This window comes from Tinamus guttatus, unplaced genomic scaffold (genome assembly GCF_059628265.1).
Source record: "Tinamus guttatus ecotype Peru unplaced genomic scaffold, ASM5962826v1 Tinamus_guttatus_pri_ptg000637l, whole genome shotgun sequence".
Classification (NCBI taxonomy): Eukaryota; Metazoa; Chordata; class Aves; order Tinamiformes; family Tinamidae; genus Tinamus; species Tinamus guttatus.
The window spans coordinates 343,121-360,608 of NW_028289171.1; the positions used below are offsets into that span (position 1 = coordinate 343,121).

At 46.1% G+C, this 17,488-nt stretch overlaps 1 protein-coding gene across 1 annotated transcript; it reads right to left on the bottom strand.

Moving 5' to 3' along the window:
- Positions 1 to 661: 661 nt before the first annotated feature.
- Positions 662 to 11,807, bottom strand: GCNT4 (glucosaminyl (N-acetyl) transferase 4). The gene is made up of 2 exons (XM_088535617.1): positions 11,776 to 11,807; positions 662 to 2,039 (listed from the first exon to the last, which is right to left on the bottom strand). Exon 2 carries the CDS (start codon positions 2,036 to 2,038, stop codon positions 671 to 673), a length of 1,368 nt encoding a protein of 455 aa, XP_088391743.1. The 5' UTR covers position 2,039; positions 11,776 to 11,807; the 3' UTR covers positions 662 to 670.
- Positions 11,808 to 17,488: the final 5,681 nt, after the last annotated feature.

The window sequence follows — 17,488 nt, forward strand, 5'->3', positions numbered from 1 at the left end:
ACAGAGGGAAAATCTGAAAGCAGAGATGAGCTGGAAAGAGAGAACAATGCTGCTTGTAGTGTGGTACCTAAGGATTTTTCTTCCTTTATATCATCCAGTCATACTGACATTGCAGAGTTTTGTTAACTCCCACAAACGGGAAGCTTGGGACTTCAGGTCTCTAAGCCAGGCCACACGGCTCACTTGCTCTCACAGTTTCCTCTTTTAGATTCCCTGGCAGCTGGGCTCTTCCAGTTTTCCTGTGGCAGCAGATACAGAGGTCTTTGTTTCAAACATTTCGGAAAAACAAAACTGAGGAAAAAGGAGATCCGCAAAGAGACATGTTGAGGTTTCTTAGGAAAGATGCAAACAAACTCAATGTGAAACACATTTCTGAAATATTCCATTAGGACGGACAGTGCTGCAGCCTCCCAAATCAAACCTTATTCTTTAAAAATCCCCTTGCAGAACAATTACATGATTATTGTAGCAAGCTAGAAAACCGTTAATCAGGAAGGCATGATTTTTCATAAATAAATGACCAGGTATCTGACTCTCCAGAGCCCTGAACTTTATACGGAATGAACATTTATGAACATTTAATTTGCTAGCATTTTGCACTAGGGTGAGGCAGAGCAGCTTCAGGCCCTGTGCTATAACACACACAGTACTGGCAGGGATTACAGTGCTGCTATCGTGAGACGTTCCCAGGACTTCTGTGCAGAAAATAGCTGTCAGAGGACAAGCGAACCCATTCCTCCTGCTGTTCTGCCAGCTTTTCTGCCAAGCATTTTATTAAGACAGGGTCTACTTTGGAGTCAAATTTATTGGCAAACCAATGCCCATAATTCATAAGCCATCGTAATTCTGCAGCCCCATAGATGCACACGCTGCGAAGGTGGGTGCCTGTGCATGGGGGATACAAGTGATCTTCAAGGTAATTCCATTTCACCAAACGAGTTTTGCTTTGTAAATCTGTTATATCCTGTGCCGACCTTGGGATTTCCCCGGGGACCCCAGGAACACGTGCAAGAGTGGCCCAGAAATGTTCATCCGGAGAGTAAGTGTCCCTTGACCAATCAAAAAACTCTTTTGCAAGGGAGCTTTCAAGAGTGTATCGAATAAATTCTCGACTTAAAACAAAATAGGCACTGCCTACAAAAACCTCAATATTATGGGGTGGTGGATTCTTGGAAATGTTGGTTTTTACAGGCATCTGCATGTATTCATAAGGCACTTTCATTAGTTCATAGTGATAAATAAATCGTTCTCTTTTGCTACTGCTTGGCTTTATAGTTTCCAGCATATTTCCTCCATTGAGTTTTTTCAGTTCAGCGACCAACTGGAAATTCGACCTCAGAGGGAAATCTTGGCCACACAAATTAATAACATACTTCCAGGGAACTGAGGAGTCCATCAAATCAGACAAACAATTGAAATCTGCCTGCAGCCTTGAAATATGTGCATACTCCACCGTTTCCAATTTTGATGCAATGAAAATATTGGGGAAACATTTAGCTAGATTGTTCATGGCAGATTTGAAGCTTTTTGCTGCTTTTTGGTCATAATGGATGCAGTATATATTTTGATGGCTATACAGTGAATGTATAAGCCTTTCTACCATTACTGCATCTTTATGAACAACCAAAGAATAGGCTAGTGGAAAATTCTCTTCCTCTGCAGAAACAGGCTTTAGATGGTATTTCCTAAGTGTACGATACAGATGGCAATCACTTGTCATTGCTACAATGTCTTCGTCATCTAAATCAATTATATATTTTCTTCTTATCTCTAAGCTCTTGCCAATTTCACCAGGATCTTGTTCATATATAGAAGAACAATTGATTTCATAATGCAAGTCATTTCTAAGATAGGAATACCTGTTTCTAACATAAGAAGAAGTGCTTAGGAAGTGTTCAACCAAATAAATGCCCTTATGTGGAAAAAAGAGTCTTTCGACATGCAGGAGCTTCAGCAGTGCAAGCAGCCACCCTGTAAAACACAGGATCAGAATCTTCTTTCTTGTGGGACATTTGTAGGGACACTTATGTCTCTTCATTCTGTAGAAAGACAAAGATATAGTACTTTAAAACAGGAACAATTCATCAGAGGTATCTGCTAACAGAGACATGAGCACACTAGTCTGGCTGTAGCATAAATACCAACGTAGCATAACAAAGGACTGGACGTCTGCAAATAGTTTCTTCTGTTCATGTTATTTCAAAAACTGGCAAACAGTTGTAATTTACTTGAAATTAGCTGACTGAAGGCAAGAAAACAAGTTAGATGTGAGATAGCATCCAACAGAAAGAGAGTGTTGGAGTAAGATTCCTAACCTTTATTTTCCAAACTTTTTTAAAAAATTTATTTCTTATGAGCCATCACCTGAGGGCAAACTCCTCTTGGATAGAAACACTCTGAGTTTTTTCTCTTGAGTATAACTCAGGAAGGAGATTGTATTCTCCTGAGTAAGTCCAAGAAATCCAATGGGAGTAGCAAGGGAATATCCTGTGAATCTGTAGAGAATGCCTGCTTAATGGTAGGTATTTTTATTTAGAAAAACAAAACATTAAGCTGAAAGTTTTAAGAGTCAGTCAGAGCATCCTCGTTGTCTCTAGCCCTGGGGCTGGGCCATGAACACGTCCAATTAACTTCCTTCTCATCCCTTCCTATGAGATCTCACATGTTTGAAGTCCCTGTGTCGAGACTTCCAAGGGGAGATGAAACCACAACACCTCTAACCACTGGAGGGAGTAAGGGCAGGAAGGGTAGCAGACAGCTAAAATACATTAACTCGCTCTCTGCTGCGTGGTGCAACTCTGGGCTGTGCATTGCAACAGCCCAGACACAATCCGCTTTCATGTGGTATTTAATAATATACATCTCTGTGTAGCAACTTTCCAACTGAGGTATTACTGCAAGGAAAGCAGAGTGCAATGATCCTGTTTCCCTGCACTTTTGCTTTTTACAAGCTGAGTGCATACAGCATTGGTGCTATCACTGAATTTAGATTATACCAGAATTCACATCCAGGTCCAGCACTAGTTTAAAGTCTATTTTCTCTCTTAATGGACCTGTTCACGTATAAAACTCTCCAATATATTTCTTTTGAAAAGGAGCTGTTCCAGTATGTTTCTGAGTGAAGGAAACAGCTGCTCACTGTTCAGCCTTATGTTCAGACCTGTATTGGCTTTGAAATTTTTAAGTGCACAATCAGCAGAGGTGTACAGGTAAACTGTTGTAAGTGGCATGCAATGCCATTACAAGACCAGAAAAGCTTCAATCCAGAACAGAATGCTAAGTGCAGCAACATTGTAAGTGTTTGCAAAGAAAAGGGAAGATCGAGGAGGATGGTGTACAGTCTCAGCAATAGGAAAATCTTCAGACATTGTCTCTAGGTCTGTCTACATTCTTCACTCCAGGGGCTGCAGACAGCATGGTGCGCTCTGCTCTGAGGTCCCCCAAGTCATGCAAATGATGATAACACTGTGGCAAAAGAGCTCTGTCAGGCCCAGCATCTGAGCTGGGTGGTTGGATGGATCAGCACAACCTTCCTCCTTTAATTCCTGCAATAAGCATAGTGCAAATACCTGTGAGGCTCTGTGTCATGCTCTCCACAACTCTACTGAGTTCAGTAGCAGCTGTGCTTCCACATACAGGATCAAAATGTGCCAAATGTTGGGTTGTTTCCCCCTTTCCTCAGTTTTACAGATGCATTAAGTGGAAAAAAATGCTATGACCAGAAGAAGTAGCTCACAAGTCTGCAAATTCCTCTTCTACGTGTAAGATTAAGTGTTGCAAAAACATATCATGAGACTAACTTAAGTATCCTCAAATGTCAGGTCTCAAGCTGCAGCTGCACGGTCAGAGCTCAGCCTGTAAAGGCTGAACCGTTTCATTAGTTCTCCTCCCAAAGCATCTAAGTAGGTCAGTTCTAACAGCTAACATCAAACCTCCTATTCCTAGGCAAACTAACAGAAAAGCCACCCTTACCCATCTGAAACTGACCTAAACTGGAGTCTTGTACAATCTGGAGTCAAAACAGGACATACAAGAAATCACCTGGATGGCACTGAGGATTTCATCTTACTATTGACGAGCATAGGACCAATATTCATAGTCCATTCACAACGGTATTTTATAACACAGCTGTATCACTGTCACTGAGGCGGTTCAGAGAGTATCAGGGTGTGCATGAAGAGGCCTTTTGAAACAGAACCCTTAAATCCCATCCCTTAAGCACTGTAACATCATTCCATCAGTGTGGTTTGCCACTACCAACACCTCCCTGACCCTCCTGCTCCATCCACAGACCTATCACTTCAAATTCGTATTCCCAGTCATTACCTCCTACACAGCACACACCATGGCTAGAACAAGCACATCCAGCTACTGTTACAAGGGCAAAACCTCTGCTCTTAGGCACAAGTATTTTGCCTCTAATGAGGATGAAGACAGTTTCTGCAAGAGACGGGGATATCTTGAGGAATGATGCAAGACTACAGAAAGGATTTCTCAGGTTAGAAGGGTCTCCACAAATCTCGTCAGCTTTTGGTTCAGTGCAGAGCTCCTGTATCTTAAAGCCTGCAGCACTTAAAGCCACGAGGAACGATCCGACTCGCTGGAGCAGCGGCAAAGCCTCATCTGAGGCAGCACTGCCCAGGCATCACCTCTGCTGATGTTGTGCATGAATATTTTTTATTTTGATGAGAAACTTTACTATATGTAGGATCGATGTCCCCTCCCTTGTACAAGAACTTCATATTAGGAAGGGTGCACAGCATTGCCATCTTGCTTTCTTTTGTAAAATGTTTGCCCTTGCACTTCTGTGTGTGTGTGAGAAGATTCCTGGAGAAATGAAGGGAGACTGGTCACGCTTTGCAGCCCATACCACATTGCACAGCCGGCACATAAACACTCACGGTGTCTAACATGATCAGGGGACTTACTGAGCAGGCTGAAAAGTACTGACTGATTCAGAGAAGGTAAGTGGGGTGTTGCTGTTTACCCTTCGCACGCGTAATGCAACAGCAAGCAACGCTCAGAGAAAACTGTTATGCCACAAATACAAGGGAAACACTTTCTTACACAACTCGTAATTACAGCCTGTCACAAGGTAACTTAAAGACCCTGACTCTGCAGGATTCAAGCAAGAATTAGGCAACTGGCTCAGGGAGTATTAGCCAAGAGAGAAATAGAGACAGAAGGCTAAACTCTCTGGAACCAAGACATAGGCAACCACAAGCCACTCAGAGGTCCAACTGGAAATTTACTCTTAGCATTGCTCCACACTCGGCATATGCTTTAATATTTTGTTTGACCAGAACAGCCATCCCTAGCTACATGCACAAAAACCATAAGTGTATTCCACCCAGACAATGGCTGGGTTACCTCTGGAATCTTTCTCTATCTTTTCTTTCGCCTCTCTCTTTTATTTTCCTCCCTTTTATGAAGCTGTTTTGAGCAGTTTTATACACCCTCAAACACTTAACATCATTTGGATTTTGCAAACTGTGCAATTACACAGAAGAGGTACAAAGTGGCAGTCAGGGAGAACACTGAGCTCCCAAGAAAGAGGTCAGCTCCCAGATAAACCCTCCCAAAGGGGATCGAACGAGGGCTGAGCGCGATGCACTAAATTCAAGTTCTCAGTCTTTACCACAAATGCACCCCGTGAGGGGCCCAGCTCTCTGTGTCCACTCAGGTCAGTTCCCTGCACTTGGGGAAGGTCAGAAAACGGGTGCGCGACGGAGCCCCGCTCCGTCCTGCACGCGCCCACCCAGCGGCAACACCTTGTCCTCTGGCCACTGCAGGGAATTAGAAGGCTCTCCTGGGGCTCACACAACACCCATGAAATCCTATAGAGCCCATAGAAAAAGAGAATGTTTCCTCAACACTAACCAAGAAAACCGGACTCTGACTCACCTTACACAGGCTGACCAGAGTTAAACTTACCACAGTTAAACTGATAGGAAGCCTGTGAGAAAGCAGGACTGCAGCCTTCCTCCACAGCAGCTGTTCCACAGCCTCGTGAACTCACAGAGTACGAAAAGTGCTGAAAGTTATGAACACAGCTATAGCTAGCTAAGAAACCTGGGAGGAGGGCCAAACAGCAAGCAGAAGCATGCTAGAAAATGCACATAAGGACAAAATCTAGAATTAGACCTTTGTTTCCAACAACTTAGAGCAACGGGGAAAGAGAGAGCTGATATGGAAATACAAACAGATGTAATAATACATATGTATGTACATATGTACACAAGATATGTGTATGTATACGCAGCATTAAATTCAAATTTAAATTGAGTAGCACAGCAAAGGTTTGGGGGAGTGAAGCCAAGTACTGATGGACCACCAGGGAATAAATGCAGAAGACCTGCTACTTCCTGCTGCCGTCAGCTAGTTGTCTAGTTGATAGCTGTCATTCTGGTAAAAATTGATGCTCCTGCTTGTCAATTAGTGAATCCTACAGCATTCAGTAAATACAAATTAATGGCTGGTGAAGTTGCAGAATACCCAGAAGTATGCAAAGCCTTATACAAGGCACATCAGAAACACAAAAAGCAGCATTTGCACCCCTGCTCCAGACACAGGTTACCTGTTTGGATAAATCATGTAGCACACTTGACACTGAGCTTGTGTGATAGTTGAAAACAAATAAAGGGCACCTACAGCACCAGAGAGGCAAACTGGTGTGGTGGCTCTTTCTCTAATGGTTTTTACTGCATGGACTACTATAGCACAGAAATGTTGTATTTCTGTCGAGAGGTTGTAACCACTTCAAATGCTAACTGCTTGCAAGGTGAAGCCCAAGGAAAAGCTAATTATAGGTAAATTAAAACCTGCTTTTATCATTCTTCTGGGAGGAAAAAAAGAAGGCACTAAATCAATTATAATTCTAGCTTGACAGACTCACAGCACTTGAATGCAGTGCCAGACCCCCACTCTATGCACTTCTCTGAATACACCTTCCTTTGGGAGCAGCGAGTCCAGATCTGCCTCAAGCAGAAGAAAAGAGACCTCCAGCACTTCACTTCACCCCTTCTCCTTCCCATTCTGACCCAGGAGCAATCTGGGCTCTGGGATTCTGCTCCTAGGAGTGGAGAATGGAGGAGCCAGGAACCAGCAGCACAGCACAGCCTCAGGGGACCCCATCCCTGCCACCCTCGACTCCTGCAAAAAGAAATGCTAGAGCATTTTCACTGTCAGGAACTCGCAAGGTGCATCATGAGCTCTAGGCTTCTGCAGGTCTGTTTTCCAAGTTGCTAGCCCCATAATGCAATTCAAAAAAAAAAAAAAAAAAAAAAAAAACACCACTCCGACAAGGGGTTCTCCTTTCCTAACTGCTGCTTGTATTCAGAGAAAATGGATGAGGGCAATGTATCCATCCAGCTGCAGTACGCACTGCAGCTTCTTATCCTCATTTATTACAGAGTATTTTCTGCCCCTGGCTGCAGAGATGGCTGTCTCGAAGGTTTCTCTATTCATAACGCCAGGCAGCTGCTCACAATTCAATCACGGTACAGAAATGAATGAAGCAATTAGGAAGAGGAGCAGATTCCATCTGCAGCTCTCCGGCTTCATGTGTAAGAGCAAAGTAGTGGCTGGGGAGTGGTCCAGCTAAGAGCTTTCACTCACGAACCGCAGCATTGACCACAACTGCTCTAACGGAAAGCAGGGCTCTGCTGGGCCTTCGTGACACGGAGACTTAGGCAGCTATCCTAAGGGTTCGTAACAGAGCGGGTGTGCTGGTACCGCCAGGTGCAGCCCGAGCAACCCCAGCATCCGGGCTGCAGCTCCCACTCTACGGGCTGCGCGGATAACTCCATTTCACTGGCACTGCCAATAAGTAAAAAGCCAACCATCTTGCCTCTAAGTCAGCATATTTCTTTCAAACTTGCTGGATAACAGTAATAACAATTTATTTGTCTGCATTTTTCATAATAAAAAAATAGCTAAAAAAAAAATCTTAAATAATTCTCTTATGTTGAAAATCGGTAAAACGTAGCAGTGGTCTCCACGACAAAGTCTAGAAAGAAGTGATGTTCTGCCTGCCTACCAAGCTTTCATGCCAATTCAGCTACATACTATATGAATTTTATTACACTCTACCCTAAATAGGCTGGCTAAAGTACACTGTTACAGAAGTAGTAATGTAATTTCAGGTCAGGTTTGTAACTCTCCCACATTACTTAATCTGTATTATTTATACTTCTGCAACATTGAACATCTAAGATGCTGTGGAAATAATAACAGCTTTCAGTGTATATACTAACACAGCCTTGAGTGTATATATGTAAATTTTCACTGTTTTAATTCTATCACTACAAAACTGGATCTTTTGAACTGCTATGTTCTCTGGGTGCTGCGCAGACAAATAAATCCGTGGGGTTCACCTGCTCAACTGCAAATCTGGGAGAGCAGATGTTACCTCCCACCTAGCACAACATCTCCTCCCTGTAGGAAAGGAGACCTTTAGGAGGGGAAAAATGAGCAACCACCTTCCCCATTTTGCGCAAGCTTGCAGCCCTGGAAAGGGAAATAGGAGCTGTTGGTGCTGACTTTTGGAGAAGGTACAAAATAGTCAGATATTAACCTACTGAACCTGCACATTATATGAAATGTGGTAGTCCAAAGGCAAACTTCTGCCTAAAGAGCCCTCCTGCAAGCATGCGGCATGCAAGTTAACTTACTGGGAACCACATTTGTTCCCAATCCACTTGCAATCCTTCAGAATAAAGCCGAGTTTAAAGTACCACTCATATTGATTATGGCACAAGAGAAACCATATACCCATGCTGTGGTGTCGTATATTATCTCCCGCCAATGGCTTGGCATTTTCAGACAATATCTAGGAATATTTTATGGCAGGTACCAAAAATCAATGCTATTCAACTTAATTACCTGTAGCATCTTTGAATTACAGCTTTTGAGTTGGATTTGCAGAAGAAAAAAAGAAAAAGCAGCAAAGAACTCGTGCTCTTTTCAGGTAACAGTACTACACCCTGTAGTACTACACGACTCATCTTGCCCAGGGTTTGTCAGGCTGGGCACCCGAGCTCTCCCCGTGGTCAGTGAAAGGTGCAAGGAAGCGCCCAGAGGGCTGAGTGCCTCCCGTCGGGAGCGCGGCGGGATGGATGCGGGGAGGCCTTCCCGCCCGGGACAACAGGATGCCCCGGCATTTGGGCCAGCGCCGCAGGTTCTGCCCGCTCTGCTCGCAGCGGCGCCGCTCAGCCAAGGGGCTGCCAGTCTGAAGCATTTTAGCAGCCAGCAGCACTGCAGGGGATCCCGACCTGCGTGTAGCCCAGCAGCAATTCCCCCGCAGCGGCAGAGCTGCTCCAAAGTGATATCCAAGAGCTCCAGAGAAACAGCTTCTAGAGAAAGGTACCTGGACACTGCTGGCTTGGTAGGGCAGTCTGGGGCTGCTGGAGAACCAAGACCACCAGACTCAGACCGCTGGCCGTACTGGAAAGGGTTAAACTGGAATTACACAGCCTGCAGCAAAGGACAGCTTTCCTGCGGCAGAGGAGAGAAGCTCACAGGCCTGTGCTGCATCTCTGTTTGGAGGCATGTTTCCACTTTATTAACATCCTAATGATTTACATATGGAAGACTTAAGTCCCTGAGAGAGCCTAACATTTTATTGCTGCTCCTCGCACTACTATTTCTGTTTCCATAAACTGCATGTACACAGAGTGATAGCAAATCCCAGTTTTGATAACTCAACAACGCCAACATCTTTTTTGCACAGAAGGAGTTTGCAGCTCCCTTCACTCTGCAGCAGTAACAAATTACAGACTTTCACCTTCCTCTTGTCCTGCACAGTAAGTCTTGCTGGAAACCCATATAATCAGTCACCTATTGAATCCTCTATCAGCAGAACAGATCGGAAGATCATGAAAACTGACTGCCTTTCTCGCTGCAAAAAAAGATACCAGACCCCTCCATCACTGAAAAATCAGCCCCAGCCCCTCCAGAAGCCTCTCTTCTATTTGTCAAATAACTCGTGTATGGCTATTGGAAACAGCCTGCTTGGGAAATAAGCCGTTTCCAAATAGCTATTCCTTTAAAATAACACGTTACTCAAGGTACTCTTCTTTAACACAAAAGACCTTTGGATATTACTATTTTAACCTTCACTCTTTTCATCCACTCCTCATCTAGCAAACATTCATGCAGGGCAAAGACAACCAAGAAAAACAGTGAGAGTTGGGAAACTACTTCTGATCAAGACCATATGTAATCGTCAGGCTAAGAAGTACCTGGTTAAAAGTTCCGTTTAACCAGTCCGAGAAAGGAAACATGTCATTGCACAAAAGTTAGTTGGAAACCCTTCCTCCAACCTTTCTGATGCATTGTTTAAATTTGCCTGCTGTACTATTAGGAGCTCATCTACCACAGGTTATTTGAGATTATACGGAAGTCTGTGATTCCCCAGTGCTTCATTCCATCTCTTCATTGCAATTCCTCTGTTATGGCTTGTGCTGCACTAAATGCAAGTGCTTCACTCATGAAAGTGAGAAGCTGCCAGGTAGATCTATACGGCCCGCAAACCCTCTGAACCTTCCCAGCTCTCACAAACCACCCACGATCCCTGATGGGAAGCCAAGAGCTGGAGCAACTGGGACATGCAGGGAGCCTCCCAGCTGCTGGAAGGGTGAGGGTGCTGCTCTGGGAGGTGGTTTTCAACAGCTGGCACTGCAGGGCTCTCTGCTCAGCCTGGAGGAAAGGGAAGAAGGTCCTGCCGCAGCTCTGAAAGCAACAGAGCCAGCAGCAGAGCGCACAGAGGGCAGAGCTATCTAAGGAAACTCATAATGTGTCTGCCTACTGTAATCAATGCACTACAACTTTCCTGAGGAACATAAAATATGTATCAGCTTCTATCCACTGCCTCTCTTACACTAATCTCTGTCAGTCCTTCCTGAAGGATATTCTACTTGTTCTCTGAGTAAATACAGAACTACAGTAAATACAATTTAAAGTTCCAAATACATAGACAAAAGCCAGAATCTCCCTTACAGCACATCCCTACACTTTATCCCTATATTATTCTATTTTTCCACTTTGGTGGTGCCCATCTGAGAAGGCTGGAGCTCTCAACCATTGCAAAAGGTTTTTGGTGCCATGCCAGGCAGAGCTGGCAGGAACCGGTTCTTCACCCACGTGGCCCAGACCAGGCCAGTTTGGGACCGGTTACACCAGAGCGAGGAGGGCCAAGGCACATTGGCTGCTCCCAAGATAAGGGCTCCTGGAAAATTCAAGCAGAAAGTAGGCAGTACTCTTTCTGCTCAGGGTGTCCGAAATACAGAGCACTCACTTTAAAATACTAGCATACTACCACTACCACTTTGCGCTTGTCACACAGCAGAAGTTAAGTGAAATGGTAAGGACTGAATGCGAGTCTGTGAAAGGAAGCAGGCACAGCAGATGTAGGGGAACTGGAGAGCCCCAGCCCATTCTACTTCTTCCCCCATGTAAAAGCACCTCTGCAGATGCGTTGCAGGAACCAGGCTCCTCATTCATCATTTTTGTAAAGAAAAAGGGAACAGAGACTGACAAAAGTAAAACCACCAGAGCAGAAGCTGGGAAATGATGGAGGAGGAGAATGGAGAGAGGAATCAATGAGGTGCTTTCATGTAGGCAGCATTAAAACAAAATGCAAAGAGAGCAACGAAGCAGGTGCTTTGTCTGCCATGCCACTCCTCTACCCTTGGAAGGTCTCTGAGGCAAAACCAGCGTCTACATTTTCCTTTGAAAACCAGGATATAGTGCATTTCAGTAAACCAGCAGCATTACCTTCTAACAGCAGGAACAACAGGAACACTTCTCTGTCCTCTAGGCAAAAACTCTTTGGGAAAGGACTGCCTCTCTTCTCTCCCTGATAAAAGATCTCTGTTTGCTTAATACACTACTGCTCCTCACAGCAATGCAAATTTGGTTGCTTCCACTAACAGCTTTGCAGAAATAAGTAGTTAGTTCCTTCTGCTTTCCTCTCTACTCATTACAAATCAAGTCAGTTGATAGGTCTCTGGGGGAGGTAGAAGAGACGATGTTCCCAGAAAGCTGGGGAAGGAGAAAAGTACTGATGAGCTTTGCTAAACTTTTCTCTCTTTTTTTTTTTTTTTTGTAAACTATCTGGCTGAGGAAAACTCTCATCTCCAGTTGATTATTTCATGCTGCTAGCTGCGAAAGTTAATTTATTTGTGTATTAGTACATACTGCTGCTAGCTGGTTATTTTCATTGCAAATTTATGTATTGACAGTGATCTCAGAGCTTCTGTAGCATTACTTTTTATTGGTGTTAAATCTAGATAAGTTGATTCTATCAAGTTTGTCTGTTTTTCCATCCAGTTTTCTGACTTGCATTTCCCTGGACTGGGCCAAGGAAAGGACAGCAGCAGATGTGAACCTGGAAACAAGGATTAATGCAAGAGAGGGTGGAAGTTTCCTGTTAGAAATGAAGGCAGGAAAAGCTGCATAGTCCTATAGAAGAGCTGAAACTTCCAGGTGAATACCTTTCTCCATTTCCCCAAACAGTGCTTTGGTGATCGCATCTCTACCAAGCTCCTTGCAGAGGCTCTTCCGTGAGCCCTCGCTACAAATCCACACTTCTAGCCACTTCTTCCCAAGTCAAAGTCTTCACAGCTCAAGTTGTCCAATCAGTAACAACATTTAATTTCCCGACCTACCTTCTGGGCTTTGCTTCAAGATCCTTCCCTCGCAAAGTTCTTTAGGATGCTTTGTCCAAGAAGAACTACTCAGGCACAACCAGCTCGGTGGTTAAGCAGAGTCTGATTGCCGGCTCCATCCTGCCGGCAGCCACAGCACTCAGGTTTATCCATGTTTCAAGCGAGTACGAAGACGTATGTACATGAGTAGCAAGGACAACATTATTAGCTGCAAAGATAGCAAAAAAAACAGTATAAAATGTCAGCTGAAAAGTAGTGATTTTTATGATAAATCCCAGAAGCCATTATTTTTATAATAAACATATATATTATGCTTACTTACATAATATTTCTAAGCACTGAGAAGATGGGAAAAAAAATCATAAAAAGAATAAATCCTGTCAAAGTATCCTAGTTTCTTCCTGCGACAGACTAACAGAACTTGTGGACAGGGAAAAAAGATGAGTCTGTGTCAAAAGCCTTACTGAAATGAAGACACACACGGCATCTCCACAAGCCAGCTGGGGAAGTGTAGAAGATACTGGACCTACAAGGCTGCAAAGAGGAGCTTTCACCCTGAGACACACAAGAGAAAGGAGGGGACACGCAGGGCCCAAGCAGGTGGGCTCAGCTGGACCCACACGGGGACACTGCAGGGCCGGCTACAGGCGGAGGGGACCTGTTGTAGCAGAGCCAAGGGCCGTCTCGCTGCCTCCGTTCACAGCGCGGTGGTAGCCAGACCCCCCAGCGACCCGGATTCAGCACGAACCTGCTACCTCTGATCCTCTACCAGCCACTAGGCCACGGGGGACAGCTCCTTCCAGCCCCACGGTCCTTCGATTTCACGTCTCCAAGGCCCTCTCATTCCTCAGCACAAAATAGCCTCCTTATTGAGGCAAGACCAGAAATTCCAGCTACTGTTATCATCTGTTTAGTCCTGGCGATACTTTTTGAAACCTTGTTTAAATAGGATGACCTGCTTTGCAAGATCATGTATATGTGAATACTTTATGTGGTATATGGTAACCTTGTACATGGTAAAAAAAAAAAAAAAAAAAAGGAAATATTTTTTGTGGTACAACTACACTTCCTGTGTTTAACGGTTATAAAGAAATTTGAGGAATTACAAATTATGCCATTCATATGTACAACAAACAAATATCACATTATTTCCCCCTAGCATCCACACCTGCTGTGGTAGGTGTAGTTCTTAGATGTTTATATGTATCAATGTTTGTATATTTCAAAGACCAAAAAAACTCTCCTTCTCTCCATCCAGAATTCAGCCAAAATATTTGCATACTAACCTCATGCTCATCAGCCCTTCAGTTTGTACAGATTTACAAACTGCTCGCTCATCTCTGTGGAGCAGAGATTTGTGCAGCGTTCTCCCATTTGGTGGGATTCTCCAAAGAGAGCTTTGGGTACTGCAGATCCACACAACCCCTAATGTTCTGATTGCCCTTGGAACCAGCAGTCCTGACATAGCTTGATGGACCTACTGGTATGAATTCATAGGGCAGGAAGAGCGTCCAAATTCCTGCCTAACATTTGGCACTTCCTAGATGCATCAAACACACTGCTGTGTGACAGTAGCTGACTGGGTTCGAAGGCTGAAAATTGTATCAATAACATTAACATTAGTGATACGAATTGATTAAAAAAAATAGCAACATGGCTATTACAGAGATGACTGGAACTTCCTGCAAGACAAAAGCTCTCAGCACGTGCAAAATCAGAAAAGGTCTTCAGATAACTGTGCTGCTTCTGTATAAGATTTTGGTTGTCAACTTTTCCTTGCCTGGAAAGCAAACATACTAGAAGACCCCTGTCAAACAATGCTGCACCACAGGCAGGTCAACCATGGTCTGCACACATCAATCCAAAAGGAAAAGGTCCTTTAAATCATCAGTGAAACCTGCCCAAGCCTGTGGGCAAACTCCTTCACATGCTAGGCAAGCCTGCAGCAATCACTATCACTGCAGCAGCAAGACAGAGCACAAGGACATCCGTTTCTTCAATAGAGATCAGGGCTGATTCGTACTCCATCATCTGGGGCATGGAATGGCTACTTAATAAAGCACCTTTCTTTGTATGAAGTGATTTGGAATCTCCAGTTGCTTCACAGCTGTCCTTTAATACTTGAGGCAGAGACACCTGCACATAGTGTTTTGCCACACTGCAGGTCTCTGAGCTGCTGTTCCTTTTCTAATTTTTCAGAGAGAGATCTGATGAGTCTTGACTTGCTGGCAGAGTTACACAAAAGTTATCTCCCTCGCCATCCGGTGCCCTGCAGTTTATGTTCCAGAAATGAGCTTCTTTGTGACTCATCTGCTGCATCTCTTGGTTCCTATTCTACTGATATTTCATGGGAAACCTCAAGTGCTAAATAGTCACTGTTTGACTTCTCATGCCTTTCTGTAGCCTTAATATAAACTTCAGCTAAAGCCTTTTTAGCACCTCCTATTACCCAGACCAAACATGCTCCGTCAGTCAGCCTGGACTGACTGCACCAGGAGAGTTCCCATGCCCTTCCACCCTCCTACCTCACGTTTCATTGCTAGCTGTGTGTGGACACAGAAACTACCAGAAATAAGGGCTGAGCATTTCTATCAGAACCTCCCTGCTGCTCAGTTCCTAGCTTTGAGCAACAGCTAGCATGTTTCCAAAATATTTATTTTGCCTTCATCTAACTTTCCTGAAGAACCCTCAACCATCAGTTGGCAGACACTCAAGATCTGTGGGACCAACAACCTATGGACTTGCATGTTTGTTTTCACATATTAAGCCAAAAAAGACCAAAAGTCTCAGGTGAACCTAGTTGTTAAAAGAGAAGTGATATATATAGGAAGAGAGGCACATTAGATCGCACATACAGTGTCCACCCATGTCGGAGTACCCAAAGGCAGATGCTTGGGAAGAGGAGAAGGAGCAGGCAGAGTGCAAGTGCATTCCAGTATTTTTCTCCGCATATTCTTTCAACCTCCACTTATGGCTTAGAAGTTTATAAAGCCCCTGCATGGGACTATATCTTTTTATTTTGGTGTCCAAAGTTATTTTTCGTCCAGGAAGTCCAGCTACTTTTTTACCCATGTAAATTTTCTGATATTCAAAAACTTGCCGGGCAAAGCACTGTACTGCATGACCTGGGGGCTGTGTAGAAGAATTTTTTTTCTTTTTTCTTTTTTGCTTGCTTGTTTTGTTCCTTCCTTCTTTTACATCTTCTAGTGTCAACTGACTGCTATAATTGTGTTCTGAAAAAACAGCGAACAACTGCTTCTGCTTTACCACCTTCACTCCAGTGACAAGTTTATCTACCACATTCCCACTCAGCTGTTTCCCTTCCAGGCTATCAAATACTAAAGGCTCAGCAGCAAAGGAAAAAAAAAAAAAAAAAAGGAAAATGATGATGCTGATTTATGGACCAGATGTTTATAACAATTCAAGGGGATGCATCCTCGGATGGGACACACTGGAGTAGTTAACTTTAAAAGTCCTGTTACATAAATCTTCAAGGAAAACTTGCTTTAAAGCTTCCCTCCACGACCTTTCGTCTGGGACCTGTCAGGTTCACCATGTAAAGAAACCTAAACTGCCAGATTCTCTTCTTGAGGAAAGTAAGTTTTCTTTCGTGGTGCTTTGCTACTCTCATTTCCCCACAAGAAAAAAATAAAGAAAAAAGCCCTCTTCCTGTACCGAAGAAGAGAGTAGGTGTTCTTGGCGCTCTGGAGGAAGCAACAGACAAACGCTACGATTTTTAGCAATTTCCTGAGAAGTGACAAAACACCAGAAACTCCCGCCACCGCCGCGCCGAAGTCGGTTTGTTGCGAAGCCCCGCGCGGAGCTGCCGCCCGTGACCGCGGCCGCTCGGCAGGAGCGCGGGGCTCGCGCAGCCGCCACCGCCTCCTGCGCGGCCGCCTCGAGGCGCCGCGGACACCTGCGCGCAGCCCCGCGCCCCGGCCGCCGCCCGCCCCCTCCCCGAGCCGCACGGCGCCCGCGCGGAACTTCGGGGGCTCGCGGGGTTCCGCGGGCTCCCCCCGCGTCCCCGCGCACTCACCGCGGCGGGACGGGGCGCGGCGCGGCGGGGCCGTCCCGGGCCGCGCGGCTGCCGCGGCAGGAGGCGCCGCCGCCGCCCGCGGCCGGTGAGGCAGGAGGGAGGCAGGGGCGGCGGCAGCGCGAGCGGCCGCGGCGCCCCGTGACGTGTGGGGAGAGGAGGCGCCGCGTCCCGCCCGCCCGCGCCGCGCGGGGGCCGCCTGAGCGCGGCGGCTCCGCGCGCGGCTCCCGCCGCAGCCCCGCGCCGGGCAGGGCGCGCTCGGCTCCGGGGGGCTCGGCATCCCCCGGGGCTCGGCACCCCCCGAGCTCGGCTCCCCTCGGGGCTCGGCACCCCCCGGGGCTCGGCTTCCCTGGAGCTCGGCATTCCCCGGGCTCGGCACCTCCCGGGCTCGGCTCCCCTGGAGCTCGGCACCCCTGGAGCTCGGCACTCCTGGAGCTCGGCACTCCTGGAGCTCGGCACCCCTGGAGCTCGGCACCCCCCGGGCTCGGCACCCCCCGGGCTCGGCTCCCCCCGGTCTCGGCTCCCCCGGGCTCGGCTCGCGGCTCCCGAGCGGTGCTCAGTACCCGCGCGGGCTGCCCCCTCGGCCCGCGCCCCGCCGCACGGCCCGCAGGGTCATCGCCCGCTGCAGTAATGCTGCTGTAAGCGGGACAACTTTCTCCCAGCGACACAGCCAGCAAGCGCGGCCCGGCACCCTCCGCTGCGCGTGAGGAGAAGGAAGGATTCCCTCCTCTTGTCGCCACTTCCCCGCTGCCTCCTTGCCATGAGCAGGCGACTTTTAAGTCTTAAT